This window comes from Myxine glutinosa, chromosome 6 (genome assembly GCF_964187855.1).
Source record: "Myxine glutinosa chromosome 6, kmMyxGlut1.1, whole genome shotgun sequence".
Lineage (NCBI taxonomy): Eukaryota > Metazoa > Chordata > Myxini > Myxiniformes > Myxinidae > Myxine > Myxine glutinosa.
This window is the reverse complement of record NC_136266.1, coordinates 123,016,286-123,042,994: the sequence shown is the minus strand read 5'-3', so window position 1 is coordinate 123,042,994 and position 26,709 is coordinate 123,016,286. Positions and strand designations below refer to the sequence as shown.

At 42.6% G+C, this 26,709-nt stretch overlaps 1 protein-coding gene across 6 annotated transcripts in view; it reads left to right on the top strand.

Moving 5' to 3' along the window:
* Positions 1-3,777: 3,777 nt before the first annotated feature.
* Positions 3,778-26,709, top strand: part of KIAA0753 (KIAA0753 ortholog) — an 81,909-nt gene continuing 58,977 nt past the window's right edge. For 5 of the 6 annotated variants that reach the window (XM_068120991.2, XM_078780453.1, XM_068120990.2 and 2 more), the window contains exons 1-4: positions 3,778-3,909; positions 4,251-4,334; positions 19,430-19,750; positions 19,905-20,094. In XM_068120991.2, coding sequence (XP_067977092.2) covers positions 4,251-4,334; positions 19,430-19,750; positions 19,905-20,094 — 595 coding nt within the window. In that variant the 5' untranslated portion in view covers positions 3,778-3,909. The remainder of the gene's footprint in view (positions 3,910-4,250; positions 4,335-19,429; positions 19,751-19,904; positions 20,095-26,709) is intronic. The other variant, XM_078780455.1, reaches the window with a different exon arrangement.

Genomic DNA, 26,709 nt, shown 5'->3' with positions numbered 1-26,709 from the left:
GGGACTATGCAAATGCTGTTAAAGTTTCAAGTAAATCGGATGAAAATTGATGATTTTTACAGATGAAAATTGATGATTTTGTAAGTTTGACCTTGAGTTGACCTTCGACCTTTTGAACTAAAAAATATTTTGTTCCCCAATGTAATGACTCAATATACAAATGCTGTTCAAATTTCAAGTCAATCGGATGAAAAATGGAGATTTTAGAAATTTGATCTCCATATGACCTTTGACCTCAAAATCAACAGGCTTCTCAATTGTGACGACCTCTACAACTTGGTGAAGTTTTGTGATGATCGGTTTAGAATTGTGACCTGTAGACAAGTGACAAACAAACAACAAGACGTCATGCAGAGCACGATACTTGCAAAATCCACCCCATCCCCCCCCACCACCCACGCCAAAAAAGATTGCCATTGATCCATTAAATTGTCCATTTAATCAAGATTAAAATTGACGATCTTGATCAAAGCTCTGATTAATAGGATGAAAAGTGACGATATTTCAGATGAATATTGATGATTTTAGAAGTTTCACCTTCAGTTGACGTTTGACCTCAAAAATAGTTTGTTTCCCAATTCAGTGAGGCACTATGCAAAAGCTGTTATATTTTCAAGTCAATCAGATGAAAATTGATGATTTTGGAAGTATGACCTTGAGTTGACCTTTGACCTTTTGACCTCAAAAATAGTTGGTTTCCCCATTTAGTTCCTCAATGCGCAAATGCTGTTCAATTTTCAAGTCAATCGATGAAAATTGACGGTTTTTCAGATGAAAATTTATGATTTTGGAAGTTTGACCTTGAGTTCACCTTTGACCTCTTGACCTCAAAAATAGTTGCAAAATCATCAATTCAAAAACCGTCAAGACTTTTTTAACTAAACTAAAGTTTAAACCTAAACTAAACTAAAGTAAAAACTAAACTAAACGAAATGGGGGTAACTCAACATGCAAATGCTGTTCCATTATCAAGTCAATCAGATGAAAATAGATGGTTTTTCAGATGATAATTGATGATTTTGGAAGTTTGACCTTGAGTTGACCTTTGATCTTTTGACCTCAAAAGTAGTTGGTTTTCCTATTTAGTGACTCAATGTGCAAATGCTGTTCAATTTTCAAGTCAATCGGATGAAAAATGGCGATTTCAAAAATGTGACCTCCAGATGACCTTTGACCTTTGACCTCAATCAATAGGCTTCTCAATTGTGACCACCTCTGCAACCTGGTGATGTTTCGCGCCGATCGGTTTAGAATGGTGACCTGTAGGCCGGTGACAAACAAACAGACAAACAGATGAAAAATCGGTCAGAGCCCGAGGAGTTGCCAGAATTAAAAATATGGCGGCCGAACCATGTGACCGATGACGTCATCATTATTTGTTTTCTAAACTAATTTATTCCGAGATTATGCTTAAGAAATTTCATCTTGATCGGATGAAGTTTTGTACTTGTCGAATTATGATGTCATAATGGAGGCACCTATGACATCATCAGTAACATATTTTATTGCCCATGGAGAGTTCTTTACAATGAGCCATGTCTCAATTTTTTCTATTCATCACTTTCGGAGATATAGTGGTGCAAATTTTTTAGGTTTTTCCAAGATGGCGGCCGAACCACGTGACCGATGACGTCATCATTATTTTTTTTCTGCACCAGTTTATGCCGATATGGTGCTCAAGAAATTGCATCTTGATTGGATGAAATTTTGTATTTGTCGAATTATCAAATTATGATGTCATAATGGAGGCCTTGGGCCTATAAAGTTAAAAATTCGGCACAGTCTATTCCACAGCAACGAGATTATGCTGAAGAAATTTCATCTTGATCGGATGAAGTTTTGTACTTGTCGAATTATGACATCATAATTGAGGCACCTATGACATCATCATTGACATATTTTATTCCCCATGGAGAGTTCTTTACAATGAGCCATGTCTCAATTTTTTCTATTCAGCACTTTCAGAGATATAGAGGTGCAAAGTTTTTCGGTTTTTCCAAGATCATATATACAGAGAAAATCATATTTCTTCTGTGAGGGAAAAGAGACAGACAGATGAAAAATCACTCATAGAGTGACACTTGGCAAAACAGCACAAAGTAGCATGGCACTCAGTAGAGCATCCTTTCAACCTCAAAAATAATTCGTGGTTGAATTCAGTGACCTGATATGCAAATCGTCTTCAAAGTTTAAGTTAATCGGATGAAAATTGACAATTTTAGAAATTTGGCCTATGCTGATCTCAAAAATTGTTAGTGGTTGAATTCAGTGAGCTGATATGAAAATCACATTCAAATTCCAAGTCAATCGGATGAAAATTGAGGATTTTAGAAATTTGAAATTGTTGTTGACCTTTGGCCTATGTTGACCTTTTTGCCTATGCTGATCTCAAAAATAGTTAGTGGTTGAATTCAGTTCGCCGATATGTTAATCCTCTTCAAATCTCAAGCCAATCGGATGAAAATTGAGGATTTTAGAAATTGGAAAAGAATGGTTGACCTTTGGCCTATGTTGACCTTTTGGCCTACGCTGATCTCAAAAGTAGTTAGTGGTTGAATTCAGTTAGCCGATATGAAAATCACATTCAAATTCCCAGTCAATCGGATGAAAATTGAGGATTTTAGAAATTTAAAAAAAATGGTTGACCTTTGGCCTATGTTGACCTTTTGGCCTACGCTGATCTCAAAAATAGTTAGTGGTTGAATTCAGTTAGCCGATATGAAAATCACATTCAAATTCCAAGTCAATCGGATGAAAATTGAGGATTTTAGAAATTGAAAAAAAAAAAAAATAAGTTGACCTTTGGCCTATGTTGACCTTTTGACATTTTGACCTCAAAAATATATAGGATTTTGTCGGACCACGAACTCTACCATTTGGTGAAGTTTCGTGAAGATCGGTTTCAAATTGTGACCTGTAGGCAAGTATAAGTGAGCGGACAGCCAAACACACAAACACACACAAACAGAAACACACACAAACACACACAAACCGGAGTGATCAACATATTTGCAAAAAAATGTTTGTTTTTTTTTGCCAAGTAACAAACGAACGAAGTAACGAACCCCGAACAAGAACGAACAAGTGAGAACAAGTTACCCTAAGTAAGTTTGAGGCAATACAATACCCTCTCCTCTGGCGGGGGTAACAAGCTGGATAATGTCTGGTCTCAATTTGGATTTTAGACTGCTTGTCCTTAGCGCATGCGCAGTTAAAAGTATCGCAAAAGTGCATACTCCGACCTTCCCGGAAGCTGATACCTGATTGCTCATTGGCCAATTGGTGCAATGTGAACAACTGAAGCCACATGGCGGCCATGATACCATTCCCATTCATAAAACGTGAGGGCAGGGAATGTGTAAGGAGCTGGCTGGAGTATTTTTCATCAAGGAAGTTTTGTTGTCATGAAAGTATGAAAAACTGCATCGAAGATCGCTGCAACTTTCGTTTCGCTTCGACATATGTAACTAATACGGTAAAGCCGAAGTAGATTTATTTCAGAATTTTCAACAGGTAAAATATATCGTTTTGCTTTGAAAGTGTCAGGAATATTTTTGACCCAATTCAAGACAAACATTGTTTGAAAATTTCACACCGTGTTCCCGCCGAAGAGGTCACATCCGTTTTGAGCGTGTATGGGAGTGGTAAAATGGTGGACGTGCGGCGTCAAGCCGTAAAGCGGAAGAGCTATCCAGATATTACAGTAGAGATCAGTGGTTTCAACATGTAATACTATATGTCATTGCCATGCAATTGGCATACATTTCATAAACATTGTGAGCGTAGTTACACAATATTACAGAAACGGAAGTCGTCAACCAACGAACTCCGAAGACGGAAGTGTGATTGATAAACAACAACAACAAGAACCTCTTGGCGATCTAGCCATCGAGACTTTATTTTTATGAGGTGAGCATTTCGGGGCTTTCGGCCCAAGTTAAACGCATTGCATTCGTGATAAGACGAGACCATACAGTATTAGTTCTCTAACTTCTTAATAACAACGTTGTTCGGGGAAAGTTGACGTGCCTTGTGCAACATCGAGTATCATTCCTAGAATACTTCGTAAATGGCAGTGGTTGAGGCTGAGCCTGGGGCATTACTGAAGGGATCCCGTGCAAACTGAAGCCATATTTGTTTGTTGAAATGTTGGGCTTCATGGAAATTGTAATGTTTGTTATGCTTATTGCTTGATATATTTGGAACAGTTGTGTGGCAGGAATAACAACAGGACCTTTTGATATTGCTAGATGCAGTTTGGAGCTCGGCATGGTTGTGATGGCGGATGGCGTGTGGTTGAACCACAAGATGAATGGCATGGTAACAAAGTGCAGGTACGTGTTGTTGATTTTTCGAGAGGGTTCGGTTAATCCTGTTGGTTGTTGTCTCATTTAACGAGTGTTGGAAGGTGAACACTGAACAGCTAGATACTCCTCCTCCTCCTCCTCCTCCTCCTCCTCCTCCTCCTCCTCCCTCCTCCTCCCTCCTCCTCCCTCCTGATCTTTCAATCTGTGCATAGGCATCGGCGCTGCGGTTTGCCGCTGTGCAGCATGCACAACACCATTGGCTGCCAGGTATATTTTGATTTGATAGACCCCAGATAGGATACCTAAAGTATCAATGATATCGGCAAAGTCTCATAGCTCTGGGGTGACCGATTCACCATCCGCTGACTGGACTCCACCAGAGAACTCAGCCGAACTGATGGATAATGGTTTCTTCAGCTGTGTTTAGCAAACCATCCACCTTGTTTTGTCATAACACGTCTACAACGTTTTGAAATATTGTGCTATATATTTTTTGGGGCCCCGAAAGGGAGGTTGCAGCGAAACCCTTAGTGTTGCCGCGTACAAAAACATGGGTACACGACAAGAACACGGGTACTCCATGTTCAATGAACCTAACGCCTCATCTCAGATCACCAATTTGAATTCAGACCAGGTCACTCCACCTTGCACTTGCTGTTTCTACTTACCCAACAATTTCATGGAGGCCCTCGATGTCAAACGCGAGATTGGTGGCATCTCTCTGGACATATCTCGTGTTGTTGATTTATTTCATGGCATCCTGCCTTGCTCGCCAAACTGTTTGCCTATGACATCCAAGGCCAACTTCACACATGGCTTAATGACTTCCTCTACTCTCATAACCAACTTGTGGCCCGCAATGGAATCCTTTCATCTCCTCTCCCTGTCAAGGCTATCGTACTCCTAGGCAGTGTTCTGGGCCCAGTCCTATTCCTGATCTTCAACGATGATCTCTCTTTACTTTCTGAGAAATCCTCTATATATTTGCTGATGACTCCACCCTCTGCCATGACATCTCTCATCCTTCAGACAGTCAGGCTAAAGCCTCCTCCCTCTCTTCAGTCCTTGAAAAAATCACCATCTGGTCAAACACTTGGAATATGTCCTTCAATCCTGACAAATCTCACACTCTCACTATCTCTCTCCAAAAGGTCCGTCTGGCAAACCCTCCCATCTACTTTTTTAACAATCCAGATGATGAAGTTCAGTCATTCAAACTCCTGGGTCTCACTTACTAGCAGCCATGATCTTTCTTGGGCAAAGCACATTTCAACGTTTGTCTCCAAAGCCAGTCGTGGACTGGACATCCTCCATCGTACAAAGTCCTTCCTTGGCACACCTGAACTTTCATCCATCTACAAGGCCTTGATCTACAGCTTCATGGAGTACTGCTCTCCCCTCTGGGCTGGCTCCCCTGCCTCGCACCTTGCTCAGCTTGATGCCATGGAAACCAAGGCCTTCAAGATCATTGGAATCTCCCACGATTAGGGGGAGTCTATGGGCCTATCACTTCATCATCGCCGACAGGTAGTTGGTCTCTCTGCCTTCTACCGCCTCCTTTCTGGTCTTGCACACTTTGGTCTTTTCATGCTTTCTCCCTCTTACGCCTCCCCTTAGGTTTCTGTAGGACACACATGGTTCACCATCAACCCCCTTCTGGTGCAACTACCTAAATCCAGGACACTGCTCACCTCCATTCATTCGTTTCTCTCTTTTCCCACCTTGTGGACCCAACTTCCACATTCTCTTCATTCTCATTCTTTCCTCCATGTCTTCAAGACAGCTGGTCACCACTATCTCAGGTCATCCCCAATCCAAAACCATGATCCTTCCTACCCTCATTGACCTCACCCCACCCCAATCCCTCCTCAATCCAAATTTCCAGCTTTCCTTCCTTGGAGTTTCCTTCTGTATCTATCTTCTCCACCACATGCATCATCTTATCTAATATCCAGCCATGCATTCTCTCCTGCCCCGCATTCCTCCCCACACCCATTGTTTATCCAAGTCTCTGTATATATTGGCCTCACACTCTGCTGTTAGTGTTTCCCCTCTTTCTCCTCTTTTCCTTTTGCATCCTGATCCAATCAGTGTTCACTAGTTCAGTTCACTAGCTCTTCCATGAGCCTCGACTATGTACACATAAAAGGTAGAAACTAGAATGGCACTCCGTGAAGCGCAAACCTCCGCTTGGCCGAAAAGTTTGTTTTGCATCCCACTGATAGACCGGATCTGGATCCAGACCTGAACCAAAATCTAATCGGCTTGTTCTTGTCACCTATCCAACTCACCCACCTTGTTTTGTCATAACTCGGCCACAACTTTTTGAGATATCGTGCTCTATATATTGTTTGGGACCCATTTCTCAATGGCGAAGGAATCGCTTAAAAAATGATAGTATCTAGATCCGTATCCAGATTTTCATCCAATTCTAATCAATTCTTCCCTGTCACACACCCAACCTGCTCAACACATTTCATCCGAATCTGTCCACAACTTTTTGAGACATCCTTCACACAAACAAATAGGCAGGGGTGAAAACATAACTTCCGTCCATCACAGATGGGTGGAGGTCATTATTACTGGTACTCTGAACAAGTTTCATATTCCTTTGCTAACCCACAGTGGTCACTGCATTAGCAGTACAGCCATCACCCCCAGCAGTGATGCATGCACATGCCATTGGTTTGGGCCTCCATGACTTTACTAGAGGCTGGGATGTGGATGTTTTTGCCAATATGTCAGTGCATTTCCCTCTGGTGCACATTGTTATGCACTTGTGTGGACAATTGTTCTGGCATGTTTTTACCCTGCGTGAGCGAAGCGAAAGGCATTGTTAAGAAATTGGTATAACCTCCCCAAACCCCGGTTACGGTGCACCTCAGAGTCTGGAGCAGGAACACGGCAGAACTATTTGTTATCTTGCGGTTTCTAATAAACCATGGTAAAACCACACCAATGCAATTGCAGAACAAAACAAGTAATTGTATTAAGAACTCTCACATACTCAATTAAAAAAAAAAAAAACCACCGTTTAGAGGCCATTTTTCCCCGCAAAGCGGGGGTTGGCCTTTTTGGGGACCGTGGTTGTTGTTGTTTTTTTTGGTCCCCTTTTTGAAGCAATGTTTTACGGCCGGATGCCCTTCCTGACGCCAACCCTTTTTGTCACCTTTTTACGACAAGCAGGGAATTACCAGTGAACTGGTACTCAAATTTGCCGACCTCGGAAGGATGACAGGCTGAGTCAACCCCCCTGGCGTTAATTCAGCGATCGACCGGGATTCGAACCCAGGATCCTTGGATCCTAAGCTGGCACCCTAGCCGCTAGCCCAACACCAGGGCTGCTCAATAATACTCAATACTCAACTCAATAAACACATACTCAATAATAACTCTATTTAAGAAAGTACAATGAAAATGTCATTTGCATCAAATTAACAATACATATGATGGTACCATCATTCCCCAATGCTCTCAAAGCAATAAACTCGCGATACGCCCAACGTGAGTGGAATGTAACCTTCCCCAAAGTCCGTGCACGGATCTCCACGCTGGTTGAAGCCGTGCAGAATGACGAGAACAGGCAGGTATCGGCACGACGGCGAACGAGGAGTTGCAAGGTGAGAGGTCGCGGAATTGAGCCGATATGTAAACCAACGGCGCTCCAGAGGTTGATATGGAAATCCCAACGACACGACAAGATGCACCAAGTGGACAGCCTCTTCTTCTTTGAGCAAAATGGCGTATAGGCCTGTAACGGAGGCGCTTGATTTCTCCAACGACAACTCACACTTAGTGATAAACCCTGAGACGCAGGTTTCATTGCACTCGCAATATAGGACGATGTCGTGGGCAATCCCTCCCCTGGGAAGCCTCAACTCATTCGCGACCAATATCAAAAAAGTCCGCTCGCAGCCTTGACGCGATTCACGGCTGTATTTCTGTCATCGCCGTTCTCCTCCTCCTCCTCCTCCACCTTCCGGTTCTTTGCCGCATTTTTCTTTTTCCTCCACAAACATTTCTTTTTACCTTTTACTGAAGTCATCTTTATTTCACACAAAAATCTAAACAACAATATTACCTGAAACTAAAAATCCTACAAGTATATAATAACAACAAAGGCGGAAGTGACGGATCCGTAACACTCCCCACCTTCAAGGAAGAAATTTTGAACATGGTGAAAACTTTCTTTCCATACAAAAAGTATCTTTAACACCCAAAAGTAATACCCACACCCAATAGTGGGGCAGCTTAGCAAAACCATTGTGCAAATTGTGATAAAAGCACCAAAATTGGTACACATGTAGACTGACATATTACAAACAGATATAGATATTGGGCCATCTCAAATTTGGGCCTAGGCACCAATGGTTGCCAATTTCCAAAATGGCGCTTATGCTAATTAATCAGAACTAAATTCGGAAATTCTGTGTGTGCAGACCTGCCAATATCAGAGGAACTAGCTGACAACAATTGAGTATATTTGGCATTCTAAGCTTTTGCATTATTGTGCAAAGTGATTGTCAAGTAATTAGGGGCACTTACATGATTGTTATAATAGTTATTGGATAAAATAACAACAAACAATCTGTAGAAGATGTCTCATTATTATGCATCTATTTTATGATTTCTGAGGTTACAAGCAATATTGTTTTAGTTCAACATTGTCATTGTTATAAATGAAATATCAGTCATTAGAATTACAATTTATTCAAAATTGTTAAAATTGAAAGGATCATACATAAACATAAACATAGCCATGACATACTAGTAACTAAAGCAATTGCATGTTGAGGAACAAACTGATGGATATTTGTAACATTTATCAGATGAAACGTTTCTGTCAAAGTCTGTTTCTTCTACAGATATACCGCCAAAGTTGCTGTCGCAATTCCCAGGAACTCAATTTTGTGAGCACTCCCCTTCACACAAACACAGAGCAATGCATTCAAGTGCAGCCTTTTTGCATTTGCATCGGCTCACACAACCTTTCTTGCACTTGCATGAGATTAGCTTATAACAGGTGTTGACCGCCTCAGGTAGTTTTGTCCAATATGGCTCGTACATCCCACCCTCAGTCTTGACTCAGCCCCAGCTGGTCGGTGGAGGTAGGTCTGGTGCTGATACCAGTGTCTGGCCCCATACATGACCTCCCTGGTAGGCAGCTCTCTTGACATGCTCCTCCAGCGCTACCTTGGTTGGTGGAATCAGATGAACTTTGTTCTTCTTTGCAAAGAGTTTATTTCTTGCCTTGTCAATGTCAATGCATGTACTGGTTCTGTCGTAGAGCAGGATAACAAACCTTTCGATGGTGCACATGACATCTTCTGATATATCACTTGGCGCAGAAGATAGCTTTAGTAGTGCAGCTGTGAGTTCTGGTAACACGCTCCAGATTGCCCAGGCACTTTTCTTACCATGCCCTGCGAAACTCGACACTGTATCGCATCCAGTCAGGGCATGGAACATTGGCAATGCCTGTGATTTCTCTGGTCCTAGTACAGCTGCTATTTCGTGGGCTGCCAGGTACCGAAAAGACTTGGCAGTTCCGAATGCTAACCACAGTTCATCTTCTGATGCAAACCCCTGGGCTACTGAGAAGGCCAACACCACAACGTCGGTGTCTACTGTCCGAATCACTATTTTATGGTGGCCGTGCCTGACTGCATGGGCTGCATGCAACATCATGCGACTATCTGCTTCTTCGTGGTTGCATGGGGTGAGTGATGCTACATCTGATAGCGCTGGCTTGCTGAAAATGGCTTCCCCATTAGTAATGACCAGTTGTTTGTTGTCGTTATCAAACCACTTATACAGAACTTCAGAGAGAAAATTGAACAGATCTACCTTGTTGCTATCTACTCTGAGAAAGTTCTGCCAGTTTCTCGGTATGGTTGTTCCAGCCATCACACGTCTTCGCACTCCTGTCCCACGCTTTGCTCTTGCACTTGCTTTCAGAGAATTTGCATGGTAGCTGTCCCACACCAAGTCCAGGCAAGATGCAGTTTGAAGCTTTGTAGACATATATGGAATGAATATCTGTTGAGCATATTCATCGAAGTTCTTGGCTGCAGCTGGCTTCAGCATCTGAACGATGACAGCTCCATCAAGAACTATGCTCGTGGCAGCAGGACGGTCAGACTGGACATCAGAGATGGCTTCCAAGCATGTGAGTAGATCACTTTTCGTACCAAGGTGGAGACTTCCTCCATCAGAGAGTGACGGAGGACATGCCTGATTCTCATGTCGAAATAATTCATCAAGGTTTCCGTCTCTCGTCTGACAGCTTATGTACAGCCGAGAGAAAAGTTGTAAGTCATTCTTGAGTGAGACTACCTGCTGTTTCCCCTTGCTGACACTTCTGGGAGCCGACTTACTGAACACCTTCAGGTTGTTTCGATGAATGGTGTCATAAATAGGCTTGGTTCTTTCCACCAGACATTCTTTGGTAAAAGCCTGGAACTGCTCTTGGCCAATCCTCTTAACATTCTGAACTGCCTGAACTGCAACGGGGGCTGCGATGTCCTTTGTATCAAGGACAACCAGATCCATACTTTCTTCCTCAAAGGGGTGCCAAGCTCTTCCATGATGCTGACAAGAGATTGGACATCTTTGGTGAATGCAGTCTGCACGCTTGGTGTCTGGTCATGATGACGAGTGTCCACTAGCCTCCTCCAGTTCTCATTCTCAAGTTGGAATTCTTCTATGATCCGGGCAACTTCTGGCCCCACAATCATCCACCGGCGCAGGGCACTGGGGTCATCAGTGAAGCCAACTGCTCCACCATCTCCTTTGATGCAGGCATTATTTTGTTCATGTGCCTGGTCAATTGCGATGGTAGAAAACACTTTCTTCGTCTTCTGCACAGTGAAACTACCTTCCTGGAATTTCCTGGCTACATGTGGGTGCTTTGTTGGAAGTTCAGCCATGTCCCTCAGGTGAACAGGGATCTACCTGGCATAATTAGTGTGGTCTAAAGCATGAAACCAGGAGGCCAATTCTGTCAGGGCATCAAGATACATCGCGAATGATGCTTGTCGCAGAGAACGCACAAAGACCAGAACCAAAACCTCCAGTTCCAGTACAGTTGCCCAGTACTTAAACTGTGGAATGTCTTCTTTCTGACGGCACCAATCATCGAAGTTCAGGATATCTTGTGCATCGTCTGCTTTTCTCGTACAGTAATGGTCATATGCACGATGTTGCAAGATGTATAATGCTGCTGCGGTGATTTGGTGAACTCTCCTTGTTCGAGCGACGTGCACTGCTCGCAGGAATGAGTCAGCTGTCCCCTGGCGTTGTAATCTCAGCTTGCACAAGAGCATTCGCCCAGCCACTCCCTTGCAGCCAGTCCCCCAATGTCTTCAGAGCTGCCATCTCGATGTGGAGTCCCCCAAACATCACTACCAACTTATCTTCGCCATAGTCCTCCGGCCACGTCCACTGAATTTGCTTGGCTAAGGCAAATAACGGCTGATCAAAGGCAACAACTGGTATCTGCCCAGGATTCAGATGCTGCACGGCTTTCGTCACAACATCCATTGAATGCCGGATCATTGCAACTGTGTGAGCACTGTCCAGAAACAATGGTAGCAGAGCATTGTGGCAGACGACTCGAGCTTCTGGTGGCTGGCGACTGGCATGAAATGCAGCCCAAGATGTGTTATCGTGTGTCTCATTCTCGTCTTCCAGGACTTGTTTTGTATTGTGTAGCCACACATTTTCATCTTCTGTATGTTTCCGCAACTGGCTGGAGTCACTTCAGTTCAGTGATGTTAATCTAGCAGCTGGGACAGAGGACATCTTAACATTGCTGGTGACAGGGGGAACATCGGTGTAGTACTGTGGCAAGTGGCCGATTGTCTTGGAGCTTGCATTTACCAATCCTTCATTGATGACAACACTTCGATCCACACCTTCACCAGTATAAGAGGGGTGCTGAAAAATGGATATGGAAGTACCATGGAATGACCATGTAGAAATAGGTAGCAAACCTATTTATACTAACTAATTCAATTGTAGTTATCTATTGTGGTACCAAATGAAATAATAGGCACTCCCTAAACAGTCTTGGACTTTTAAAAGCACATTAGCATCCACGGTCGACCCACTGTCTTCCCCAGTACATCATATATAGAAAAGAAAAGTGACTGCTGGTGGCCATTTTGGAAAATGGCTGCTATAGCCACCATGGGCAAAATGTGAGGTGGCCCAATATCCAAATCTGTTCATATTATAAGTGTCTTTATGTGTGGCAAGTGTGTTGCTTTTATCACAAAATGCACAATCCTTATAAATATCTAAGTTAAGCTGCTCCACTACAACAACTACAAATCAAAACTATGGGTGATCAAATCCCGTAAGCCAAAAATATTCCAAACAACGCACAGGAATACTCATGGTTGATTCACTCTGGATAAAGCATCGGCGACTACATTGTCTCTGTCCTTTACATGCCTAATTTCCAAGTTGAACTCTTGCAAAGACAAGCTCCATCTCATCAACCTCTGATTTTTATTTTTCAATTTTTGAATGAAGGTTAAGGGGTTGTGATCAGTGAAAACCTTTTTGGAAAGGTAGTAGTTCCCAGATACACCTCATAATGCTGTAGAGCTAGTAGGAGAGCGAGGGTCTCTTTTTCCACAGTGGCATAATTTTTCTGATGTTTGTCAAACATCCTCGAATAGTAACACACCGGGTGATCCACTCCATCCTCATCTTCCTGTAATAGAACTGCCCCAGCCCCCACATCACTTGCATCAATGGCCAACTTGAAAGGTACTTGAAAATCCGGCGATGCAAGGACAGGAGAGCTCATCAATATCGCTTTGACGTGGGCAAAGGCAGCCTGGCATTTGTCATCCCAAACAAACTTGCTTCCTTTCCTCAGCAAATTCGTTAAAGGGGCTGCCACATCAGAAAAATTCTTGCAGAACCGCCGGTACCAACCGGCCATACCCAATAATCTTATAAGCTCCTTTTTCCCTTTTGGAATTTGGAAGTGGTCAATGGCTTAAATCTTGGCTGTCATTGGTTGCACTTGACCCTGACCAGACTACATGGCCGAGGAACACCACCTGTGCTTTTACAATCTCACTCTTGGCCAAGTTGATGGTCAACCTTGCCTCGGTCAATTTCTTGAAGAATGCATGAATTTGTTTAAGATGATCTTCCATTGTCATGGTGTGGATGATGACATCATCCAGATAAGCCTCCACCCCCTCAAGTTCTGCAATAAGCTTATTTATTAGTTGTTGAAACATAGCAGGACCATTTTTCAACCCAAAGGGAAGAACCTTGTACTGATACAACCCATTTGGTGTGACAATGGCCGAAATTTCCATTGCCCGATCGGTAAGAGGAATCTGCCAATACCCCTTCAGCAAGTCAAATTTGCTTACAAATTTAGCTGGGCCTATTCTATCAATACAGTCATCAATCCTCGGGATGGGATACGAATCTGTCTTTGTTACTGCATTAACCCGTTTTATATCCGTACATCAGCGAAAACTGCGATCGGGTTTTGGAACCAACACACATGGTGAGCTCCATTCACTGCTGCTTGGTTCGATTATGTCATTCTCCAACATATACTGAACCTCCTTCTGTTAGATAATCCATCTTAACAGGGTTCATCCGGTAGGGGTGTTGTTTCACGGGAGTGGCCTCCTCCACATCAATATCATGACATACCAGATCGGTATGACCAGGTACATCTGTGAACAAATGTGCAAACTCAGAAATTAGGTTGGATAATTGTCCTTGTTGTGCCCTCGTCAAATGACCTAATTTCTGGTCTAGGTTCCTTAACACTTCAGTGTTCGTCAATCTGGGGCAAGCCTGTTCATCAATCCTATTGAACTTCACACTGGCCTCAAACTCTGGATTAGCTTACACCCCGACTACAGGTGAGACAGGAGCCGTGTTTTTTTCCACAGGCCTCCTCTCATAATATTTCTTCAGTTGGTTAACGCGACACAGCTGCTGCTTTTTCCGTCAGTCGGGAGTTGTCACCACATAATCCGTTTCATTGACCCTCCTTTCAATGGCATAGGGACCAAAATACCTAGCCTGTAGCAGATGACCTGGAGCTGGAAGCAACACCAGCACTCCATCCTCAGGACTGAAATTTCTTATTTGAGAAGTCTTATCATGTCTCACTTTCATTTTGTCCTGTGCTGCTTTCAAGTTTCCTCTCGCTACTTCACAAGCCTTAGCCAATCTGTGCCTAACAGTTGTCACATACTCTGACACAGTTGATTGCGACTCCTCTTGTAGCCACTGTTCCTTCACCAGTTTCAAAGGTCCTTGAATCGTGTGTCAAAACACGAGTTCAAAAGGACTGAATCCCAATGACTCCTGAACAGATTCCCTCGTAGCAAACAAGAATAAGGGTATTCCCTCGTCCCAATCCTTGTCACATTCAAAGCAGTAAGTTCTGATCATATTGTTTAATGTCTGGTGAAACCTTTCCAAGGCCCCTTGGCTCTCGGGATGGTAAGTACTCGACCTCACTTGCTTCACTCCCAACAGGTGTACCACTTGCTGAAAAAGCTTTGACATGAAGTTGGAACCCTGATCAGACTGGATGGCCTTAGGTAGGCCAACCAGGGTAAAAAATTTCATCAAGGCCTTCGCAATAACTGTCGCAGTAATTTTCCAAAGAGGCACCACTTCTGGGAACCTAGTAGAAGCACACATGATGGTCAGCATATACTGATGACCAGCTTTAGTTTTAGGTAAAGGACCTACACAGTCATTAATGACCCGGCTGAATGGTTCTTCGAAAGCTGGACTCGGTTTTAATGGCGCTGAAGGGGTTTTCTGATTAGGTTTGCCCACCAGCTGAAAAGAATGACAAGATTTACAGAATTCCGCCACATCATGTCAATTTTAGGGAATTATATCCCGGATGAGCCCCCAATTTCTGTTACGTATTACTTCCCCAAACCACGGTTACGGTGCACCTCAGAGTCTGGAGCGGGAACACGGCAGAAAGATTTGTTATTTTGCGTTTTCTAATAAACCATGGTAAAACCACACCAATGCAATTGTTGAACAAAACAAGTAATTGTACTAAGAACTCTCACATACACAATAATAACACTAATAAAGAAAGTACAATGAAAATGTCACTTGCATCAAATGAACAATACATATGATGGTACCATCATTCCCCAATGCTCTCAAAGCAATAAACTCATGATACGCCCAACATCAGTGGAATGTAACCTTCCCGAAAGTCCGTGCACAGATCTTCACGCTGGTTGAAGCCGTGCAGAACGACGAGAACAGGCAGGTATCGGCATAACGGCGAACGAGGAGTTGCGAAGTGAGAGGTCGATATGGGAATTGAGCCGATATGTAAACCAATGGCGCTCTACACGGTGAGGTTTATATGGAAATCCCAACGACACGAAAAGATACACCAAGTGGACAGCCTCTTCTTCTTCGAGCAAAATTGTGTATAGGCCCGTAATGGAGGCGCTTGATTTCTCCAATGATGACTCGCACTTAGTGATAAACCCTGAGACGCAGGTTTCATTGCACTCGCAATATAGGACGATGTCGTGGGCAATCCCTCCCCTGGGAAACCTCAACTCATTTGCGACCAATATCAAAAAAGTCCGCTCGCAGTCTTGACGCGATTCACGGCTGTATCTCTATCATCGCCGTTCTTCTTCTCCTCCTCCTCCTCCTCCTCCTCCACCCCCTCCTTCTCCTCCTCCTCCTCCTTCTCCTCCTCCTCCACCTTCCAGTTCTTTGCCGCATTTTCTTTTTCCTCCACAAACATTTCTTTTTACCTTTTACTAAATCATCTCCATTTCACACAAAAATCTTAACAACAATATTACCTGAAATAAAAACCCTACAAATATACAGTATAATAACAACAAAGGCGGAAGTGACGGATCCCTACCATTCACTTTGTCTGTCTATCTGTCTATATGTGCGTCCACTAACATCAATTCATAATCGAGGAACAAGTTGATGTAAATTGAATGTTATATTTACCTATGCCACTAAAGGTTGGATGGAGGTTATGTTTTCACCGTTTGTCTGTTTGTTTGTTTGTTTGGGAACAATATATCTCAAAAAGTTGTGGACAGATTCGGATGAAATTTGGCAGAGAGGTAGCATACAGTCACGTGAAAAAGTAAGTACACCCCATGTAAAGTTTTGACTTTTTCAACATATTTCAACATACAGCTATTTGATCTTCATTTCAACAATATTGATAGATAAAGGTGATATAATATAACAAATATCATGAAACATTTACATTTTGTAGTCTATTGTATAATTTAAATAAACATAAATGCAAATTTCGCATGTGGAAAAAGTAAGTACACCCCTACATTTATCACTACTTCAAATACCTGAAATTAGAATCAGCTGCACCAGCTCAGGTGAAAATGATTAGAACATCGTTAGAGAGGATCTTGGAGGAACCTGTCGTATTTAAACCTCAGACATTTAGTTTGGTTTGCTCTTTGTTGTTGAAGTGTGCGGCGTCACCATGCCTAGATCAAAAGAGCGCTCTGAGGCCTTCAGAAAGAAGGTTATAGATGCCTACGAGTCTGGGAAGGGATTTAAAAAGATCTCCAAACAATTTGAAATCAATCATTCGACTATCCGGAAGATCATCTACAAGTGGAGAATATTCCAAACAACTGCCAACTTGTTCATGCTAGGCCGCTCCAGCAAGTTCAGTCCGAGAGCAGACCGCAAGATGCTGAAAAAAGTCTCTAAGAACCCCAGAATGCCATCACGGGACCTAAGGGTAGCTCTTGCCACTGTTGATGTCAAAGTGCACGAGTCTACCATTAGAAAGAGGCTGCACAAATTTGATCTACATGGGAGGTGTGCCAGGAGGAAACCTTTGCTATCCAGAAAGAACATCAGGGCAAGACTAAAGTTTGCCAATGAACATCTAGGCAAAGACCAGCACTTCTGGAACAATATGCTCTGGACAGATGAGTCAAAGGTGGAGATATTTGGCCACAGTACCAGAAGACATGTTTGGCGAAAACCAAAGACAGCATTTGACCACAAGAACCTGATACCAACTGCAAAGCATGGTGGTGGAAATATTATGGTTTGGGGCAGCTTTGCTGCTTCAGGGCCTAGGCAGCTCACCATCATATAACCCACTATGAATTCTTCATTCTACCAGAGGGTGCTTGAGGATAATGTGAGGCCATCTGTCGGAAAGTTGAAGCTCAACCGAAGATGGACCTTGCAACATGACAATGACCCTAAACATGCCAGTAAATCCACCAAGGAATGGCTGAAAAGAACAGTCGATGTCAGAGACTGGTACACAGTTATAAGAAACGCCTACTTGAGGTTGTTTCTGCCAAAGGGGGCAATACCACCTTAGAGCCAAGGGTGTACTTACTTTTTCCACATGCGAAATTTGCATTTTTGTTTATTTAAATTATACAATGGACTACAAAATGTAAATGTTTCATGATATTTGTTATATTATATCACCTTTGTCTGTCAATATTGTTGAAATGAAGATCAAATAGCTGTATGTTGAAATATGTTGAAAAAGTCAAAACTTTACATGGGGTGTACTTACTTTTTCACGTGACTGTATGTGACAAGGAAGAATCTATTAGATTTTGATGAAGATCCGGATTCGGATCTGGCTAATATAATTTTTTAAGTGATTCTTCACCATTTTGAGATCGGGCCAAAAACGATACATGGCAGAATATCTCAAAAAGTTGTGGACAGATTTGGACGAAACCTGGTGGACTGGTTGGTTGTGTGACAACGACTAATTGATTCGATTTTGGTGAAGATCTGAATATGGATTCGGATATGAGAATTATTTAAAATTTTGAAGTGATTCTTCACCATTGAGAGATAGGGCAAAAACCAACATATATTAGGATATCTCAAAACGTTATGGATGGATTTGGACGAAACTTGGTGGAGAGGTTGTGTGTGACAAGGAAGAATCCATTCAATTTCGGTGAAGATCCAGATCCAGATCCGGTTATATAATTTTTTAAGTGATTCTTCACCATTGGGAGATAGGGCCAAAAACGATATTTAAAAAAAAGCATCCTCCTGTAATTCACCAAATGTCCGTCCGTCTGTCTGTCCGTTCAAAGGTACCGCAAAAACGGCTGAACCGGTCGCAACGATATTTTGGGTGGGTAATCCTAGGACCCCCTGGAGTAAAATAGGCTATATTGTTTTTACAAGTTTTCTAATTTTCCAGTTTCTCCAAACACGATGGAATAATATATACCGATATGAACAGTGATGTGGCTTTTGTTGAAATTATACGTACCAGGAGAGAGTAGATCAACTCCTGACGAACTCTTCCTATATAAACGTGCGGCTCCGAAGTAACACGGCAGCGTGTACAAAGCGACTGAGAAACAGGTGTAGCGGCCGCTTCCGTGTTAAAGATTCGGCGCGCACTCTTCACACATAAATGTGTGATTGAGAAAGACGTGTAGCGGCTGCTTCCGTTTTGCAGAATTCAATCTTTTTTCAAAATGGGCGGCATGTACTGTTTAGATTTTGATGATTTGCGTGTGACATGATTCAACGGATGTTTATATGAATCATTTAAAATATAAAAAGCCTTCAATTTCTGATGTTTTGCCTTTTCATTTGGGCTTCCCAATTGAAGCTCCCGCCCATAGGGCAGGTACCGTTGCTAGTATATATAATAGATAGGGATATATAGCAGGATATCTCAAAAAGTTGTGGACGGATGATTTTGTTTAAATGTGATTCTGTATTGTTATTTTCTGGTATATCCTGGGATACAAAACGTAAACTGTTCACCTGGTGGAGGTATGCTCTCTATTGAGTGCCGTTCTAGTTTGAACATGAATCGGAAGACAAACATGTTTTCAGGCTAACTAGAAAAAGAAAAAAAAAAAGCAGTACTTTGGCTCTGAATTTGCACTGATAATATTTTTTTACTCTGTTTGCCTGTCTGGTTGTATGGGGTACTACATCAGCAGCACAGCTGTTCTCCCAGCAACGACACACCCAGCAGCCATAGGCTGCACACAAAATAATAATCATTGTAATGTTTAGCATTATCTCTAAGTTGTTTATTTTTCTTTTGTATACCTTTATTTTAGTTGAAGTTCAGTATTGATGCTCCTTCGGCGACCACATCCACATTCCTTCCTCCAAAGCCCATCATCATTGAAAAGTTGGGGACATGCAGGAGGACCAACATGATGGCTTCCAGCACGAGTCCAAGGCCCTGTCTAAGTGGCTTCTCGGTGTTGTCGATGGAGCACCTTGAGGAGGCCGCTCTCCTCGCTCAGCGCGACCTTCGGCACCAGCGACTTGAAGCACATTGTAACAAATATAGATCTGACCTGAAGGCTGAAACAATAAATATTTCCTTCGATGAACCTCAAGCAAACCAAAAGGTTCACCTTGATGAAAAACAGGTTAGATGCCTTCTGCACTTCGCGACGATGTCAATTTGTTTATCTGTGTGATGAAAACAGTGCTTAGTACAAAAAAAAACTTTTCAATTTAGAAGAGTAATTATTTGTTTTTGAAGCAGACCTGTTGGTTTTAAATATCTTATTTCTATAACAGGTTGTGACAAGAAGTGCAGGTTTTCAGGTGAATCGTAAATTGATTGGTCTGATACACTCAGCATCACTCCCATCGCTGGATCCTGGTTCAGGAAAATCTTCAGTTGAGAGCAACACAGTACTTGAGATGCGTCGACTGCAGATGGTATTGCTGGAGTATGTGCAGCAAGTGGAAGAGCTAGTGCATTGTGGTGAGGCAACATTCCATCTGAGGATTGTGATATTGCCCTGGACCAATTTACACTCATTATTAATGTTTTTTTGTAATACTGACCTGATGCTTATTGAGGAGGTTATGTATATATATATTGTTGCGGATCTCAAACGTCGGCCTTTCCCCTTACCAAGGGGGGATTAATCCCCTTGTCTTTTATCTAGCCGACGCGATCCGGAGTTATTGCGTTCCTTCCGGTCAGCGCTGAATAGGGTGGTATGCCGAATTAGTCCTATTACGTAATTACCAGCGCCTCCCGGGAAGCAAGGAAAGAACCCCACCCGAACCACGGTTTTAGTGGACACGCCGAGTGATAGCGAGCCGCGATTCGGGCCGTTAACAGGAACTAACCCGATTTGAGCGGTTCCTAATCGTGCCATGTTTACCCAATGGAGAAATCACTAAAAGGGTCGAATCAAGAGGAAAAAAGGAAGAACAATTGATTTATTAATTATTTCCACAGGAAGAAGGAGAAGTACAGAATACACAGGGCAGCCTTAATAACAGTCTTAACTTATCCCAGGACAAACGGGCCCGCACACACACACACACACTCACACGGCACGGGGATATAGATGGTTAGGGTTGATGGTCCAGGGAAGATGCCCACAGCTCGCTCCGGTCCCCGACTCACCCCGCGAAGAAGATGGTAGGACGAAGAGGGTAGAGCAGCCGGCGGCGTTCCTCGCGTGTCGTCGACGCGGAGCGGACAATTATGTGGGGGGATCGGTAAGCTGGGCTGGCGGTTACGGTGCGGCTCATGGCCACGTACGTAATAGAAATACCAGCGCTTTATATGCGCTTCCAGCATGCCCAAAGCCAAATCCTCAACGAGTTCTTGCAATCAAAGTTCCCCCAGCGAGTCCTTCCACCAATGCCAAACGTGACAATCCTTATGCAAAGTGCAAATACTCTCAAGTCCTGGACAGTCCTCTTCATGCGAGCGAGCTCAATCCTCTCACAAACCCCCTCGCTCATCAGTCCCTCTTGAAGGCCTTTGCATGCGCGATTATATAGCGCCGCCCAGCGAACCCTCTCGAATGTCCCAGCCACGTTCTCACCACGCCCCTTAGGCCATGCCCACGGAGCCCTGGTTGGTTGTTGGGGTCTTACTGGCTCCGCCCTTGATGTCTGCTTGACGTGGCCACACCCCCAACCTCGCGCTCTGCCCCTTTTCCAGGCCTTACCTCGTGGCATTTGGCTGGTTTGAGCATCCTAATGCGAGGGGGAATGGGGCGCAGACTGGATGGGCGCAATGGGGAATGGGGCGCAGACTGGATGGTGCCCAACGAGGTCGATTGGAGGGTGAGCTGCAAAATGAACGGGGCCTACTCTTATTTATTTATTTTACACAACGCAGGTATCACTATTGGAAATGTCCTTATCTCACATATACTATGAAATAACTAACGTTCTAAGGTGGCCTACGTGTTGCATGTGGACTAACTATGCGGGCAAAACCTATAACCTTTATTAATCAAATATGTACACTTTCTCAGAACCGCAATATATATATATATATATATATATATATATATATATATATATATATATATATATATATATATTGTTACGGATTCGGAGCGGCACTCCCGTTACCAAGGGGGGGTTATTCCCCTTGTCCTATAAGCTGGCCGTCTCCGTTCCTGGAAACTATAACGCTCCTTTGCGGGGGGTTGAGATTGGCCAGGGTGATTGGTCAATGGGTTCCCAAATACCTTTGCCAATCCCTCCGCAAAGCAGGGATATAATTCCCTGCTCGGACCCGGACAAGATGGAGTTTGCCGAGCGGTTAGCAGTCCGAAATCCGAGCCGTTAGCAAACACTAACCCGATCCTGAGCGTTGGCCAAATCGTGCCACGTATATTCAATTGAAGGAAACAGACTAAGGCGATCGAATGGAGAAGGAACCAAAGTGAAAGGAAGAACACAGAATTTATTATACAATACTAGAAGAGGAAATGAAAGGTAATGTACAGTTGAAGAGGAAGAAGCAGTAACACAGGGCAGCCTTATACAGTCTTATATAACACTCCCAAGACAATACCCTAACCTGAACCCTAACCCTAACAGACTTACACGAAAGGGAAAAGGTGGAAAGGAAGAGAAGGTTCATGCAGATGGCAGGGAAGGAAGGATGGCACAGGCATCGAGGTCCCGCTCCAGGTGCATGCTCCACTCTGGTCCACGTTTTGGTTCGCGGCGAAACCCGGCAAGCAGCGTGATTATTATCGTCGTGGTAGCGGACCGACCCTCTCTCTCTCTCTCTTTGCTCTTGCTCATCTGCTCTTACCATCCACTGGGCTCATCTGGCTCTCTCGTTCTCCCGGGCACATCCCCTGGAAGTAGTCCGCGGCGGTGCTTATATCGGGCTTTTACGTATCAAGCCGCTGCTTTTAGGACACACCCACCCGTGAGCTCGCCTCGGCCCTGATTGGTCGCGAGGGCTCCCAGACTCCGCCCCTTGATGGTGCGTTGATGGACCACGCCTTCGTTCCTGGCGCTCCTCCCCCTTCTTCTCCAACTCGGCCGCGTGGCTTATGGCTGCTTGCGGGATAGAAAACCACTCGCACCGCTTTTGAAAGGAACTTTGGGGCCTACTCTTATTTAATTAATACAACGCAGATTCAACTATTGGGAACAGATCCTTACCTGAAACACATACTAATGAGATAACTGAAGAAGGTCCTATGGTGTCCTACGTGTTGCTTGTGGACTAACTATGGGTGCTCCAATTACCTTTACAAAGGGAATATTTACAAGTTATTATTTTACAAAGTGAAGGTTCTAAAAACCTTAACAATATATATATATATATATATATATATATATATATATATATATATATGTATGTATGTATGTATGTATGTATGTATGTATGTATGTATGTATGTATGTATGTATGTATGTATGTATGTATGTATATATATATATATATATATATATATATATATACTGACACACTTTGAAAACGCAAAACGGACTTTGGATGCAATAATATGACAAACAACCAGTGGATCTGAAAGGCGTTTACTATGGAAGGAAAACAGGTTAATCAGTCGACAAACCACAAAAGAATATTGTCCTGACAGCAATCCCATAAGATGTCACACGTCAACAAACAGTCCCACCCTCCACCTCAAAGTCAGTATCTGTTGTGTCCACCATTTGCACTTGCACAAGTCTGATAGTGGCATCAGGGATGTTCCTCCACTCATTCTGTAATTCCTGACCCAACGCAGCAACGTTGTGTGGTGGCGGCTGACGTCGGCGTACACGTCGCCCAAACTCATCCCAAAGGTGCTCGATAGGGTTTACGTCTGGGAACAAAGCTGGCCAATTGTTAGGGTTAGTTGTTAGGGTTAGGGTTTGGGTTATACAAAGTTGCGGTTTCAAAGTGTGTCAGGTTGCGTTTTCAAATTGTGTCAGTATATATATATATATATATATATATATATATATATATATATATATATATATATATATATATATATATATATTGGCTCAGCTCGCTGCGCTTGCCTCATCAAGCGTCGTTACTGAGGAACAGGCTCATTTTAGCTGAGGATAATGACTGTACCTGAGTTGCTGTGTTGTCATGATTTACACCAATCATAATACAAACAATTATTTTGCACAAATGTATTTGTTGTGTTTGTGATATGACATTTTTATAGGCAATTTAGGTTGAAGATTTAGGTTGAATGTTTTTTTTTCAACAAAGAACCCCTCAGCACATACATAGGGGAGGGGTAGGTGCAGACTGGAAAGTTGGGACGATTACACCTCACCACAAAGTAATTTAAAACACCTCACCACCAAGTAATTTAAAACACCTGACAGCCATAAAACAGGAAATAAAAACACCTCACCACCACAAAATTAAAAACACCTCACTGCCATAAAACACGTAATAAAACACCTCACGGCCATGAAATTAAAAACACCTCACAGCCATAAACACATAATAAAAACACCTCACAGCCACAAAATTGAAAACACCTCACAGCCATAAAACACATAATAAAAACACCTCACAGCCATAAAACACATAATAAAAACACCTCACCACCACAAAATTAAAAACACCTCACAGCCATAAAACACGTAATAAAAACACCTCACCACCACAAAATTAAAAACACCTCACCACCACGAAATTAAAAACACCTCACCACCACGAAATTCAAAAGACCTCACAGCCATAAAACACGTAATAAAAACACCTCACCACCACAAAATTAAAAACACCTCACAGCCATAAAACACGTAATAAAAACACCTCACCACCACAAAATTAAAAACACCTCACAGCCATAAAACACGTAATAAAAACACCTCACCACCACAAAATTAAAAACACCTCACCACCACGAAATTAAAAACACCTCACCACCACGAAATTCAAAACACCTCACAGCCATAAAACACGTAATAAAAACACCTCACCACCACAAAATTAAAAACACCTCACAGCCATAAAACACGTAATAAAAACACCTCACCACCACAAAATTAAAAACACCTCACAGCCGTAAAAACACGGAATAAAAACACCTCACAACCACGAAATTAAAAACACCTCACCACCACGAAATTAAAAACACACCACCACAAAATTAAAAACACCTCACAGCCATAAAATACGTAATAAAAACACCTCACAGCCGTAAAACACGTAATAAAAACACCTCACAGCCAAAAAATGAAAAACACCTCACCACCACGAAATTAAAAACACTTCACAGCCACAAAATTTAAAACCCCTCACAGCCAAGAAACACAAAATTAAAAACACCTCACAGCCACGAAATTAAAAACACCTCACCACCACGTCATTTAAAAACACTTCACCACCACGTCATTTAAAAACGCCTCACCACCACGTAATTCAAAACACCTCATCACCAACTAATTCAAAACACCTCACCACCACATAATTAAAAACACCTCACCACCACGTAATTATAAATACCTCACCAACACGTGATTTAAAAACACCTCACCACCACGTAATTATAAATACCTCACCACCACGTGATTCAAAACCACCACCACGTTATTAAAAACACTTCACAACCACCGAAACAAAAGTTTGAGGCAGTCATTAAGTGACAACACAGACACTGCCCAGATGTGTAGAATGTAGATATATAATATAGATAAATGACTGTACCCGAGTTGCCGTTTTGTCATGGTTTGCACCAATCATAATTCAAACAATTATAATGCACAAATGTATTTGTAATATACGTGATATTACCTTTTATAAACAATTGAAGTTGAAAAAAAAAAAATTCCAAAAAAAAAAAACAATTGGAAATTTTTTCAAAGGAAATACCCTTAGGATATACCGACGGGAGATATATGTGCATACCAGAAGTTTGGCACGATTTCACAAAAGTTTGAGGGAGTAGTTCAGTGACAAAACACAGACACTGCACAGATATATATATATATATATATATATATATATATATATATATATATATATATATATATATATATATATATATATATATATATATATATATGTACTAGCTTCCCCAGCGTCGTTACTGGGGAACGGGCTTATTTTATCTGAGGATAATGACTGTACCTGAGTTGCTGTTTTTCATGATTTACATCAATCATAATACAAACAATTATTTTGCACAAATTTATTTGTAGTAAGCAATTTAGGTGTTTTTTTTTTTTTGTTTGTTTTTTGTATACTGAATCGAGGCTCGTGAAAGAGCTGACATTTACTTCACAAACAAATCAACCAGACAAACAAAATATATAAAAAGAGGGAGCGGAAGACAAGAGAATGGGAAGCACACAAACACTTGAGAGCACACAACATTTAAGAGCAGGGAGATGTGTGGGAGGGAGAGGGCTTGGGGGGAGGAGGCGTGGGAAGGGGGGGGGGGGTGGGAGAACTATAAAACACAAGGACACCAAGGACTTCCAGGACAGAAGTTGGTATTTCAAAAAGTGGAATTGGGGTGAAATTATCGGGGATAGAAAAGATCAAGGTTTTGGATGGGGGAAGATAAGAGATGGTGGTGAACAGCTGTTTTAAAGACCTGGAGGGTGGAGTGGGATTGAAGAGAGTGAGGGAGTTTGTTCCAGAGGTGGGAGAAAAGAGGAATGAAGGAGTGAAGGTGAGCAGAGAGTCTTGATTTTGGCAGTTTAACCATAAGAGGGTTGCAGGCAGATCTTGTGCGACCTGTAGGAATATTTGCGGGACAGAGCCCAGAGAGAGCTGGTGGGGCAAGGCCAGAGAGGAGTCGGTAGAAGACGGAAAGACCACCAACCTGCCTGCGGTGAGCGAGTGAGAGGCCCTTGGAGTTAGCTTCATCGCGGGAGATTCCAATGATTCCGAATGAATGATTCTTCCAGGTTGAAAATATATTGTTGCGGTTTTTAGAACCTTCACTTTTTAAAATAATAAGCCTTGTAAATAATTCCCTGTAAATATCCCCATCTTCCAAAGGTCAAAGGTAGCACCCTAGTTAGTCCATATTGCAACACGTAGGACACCATAGGAACCTTTCAGTTATTGTCCCCCGTCGCACAGCGTAGCGAAAGGGGGACTATGGCTTTCCCC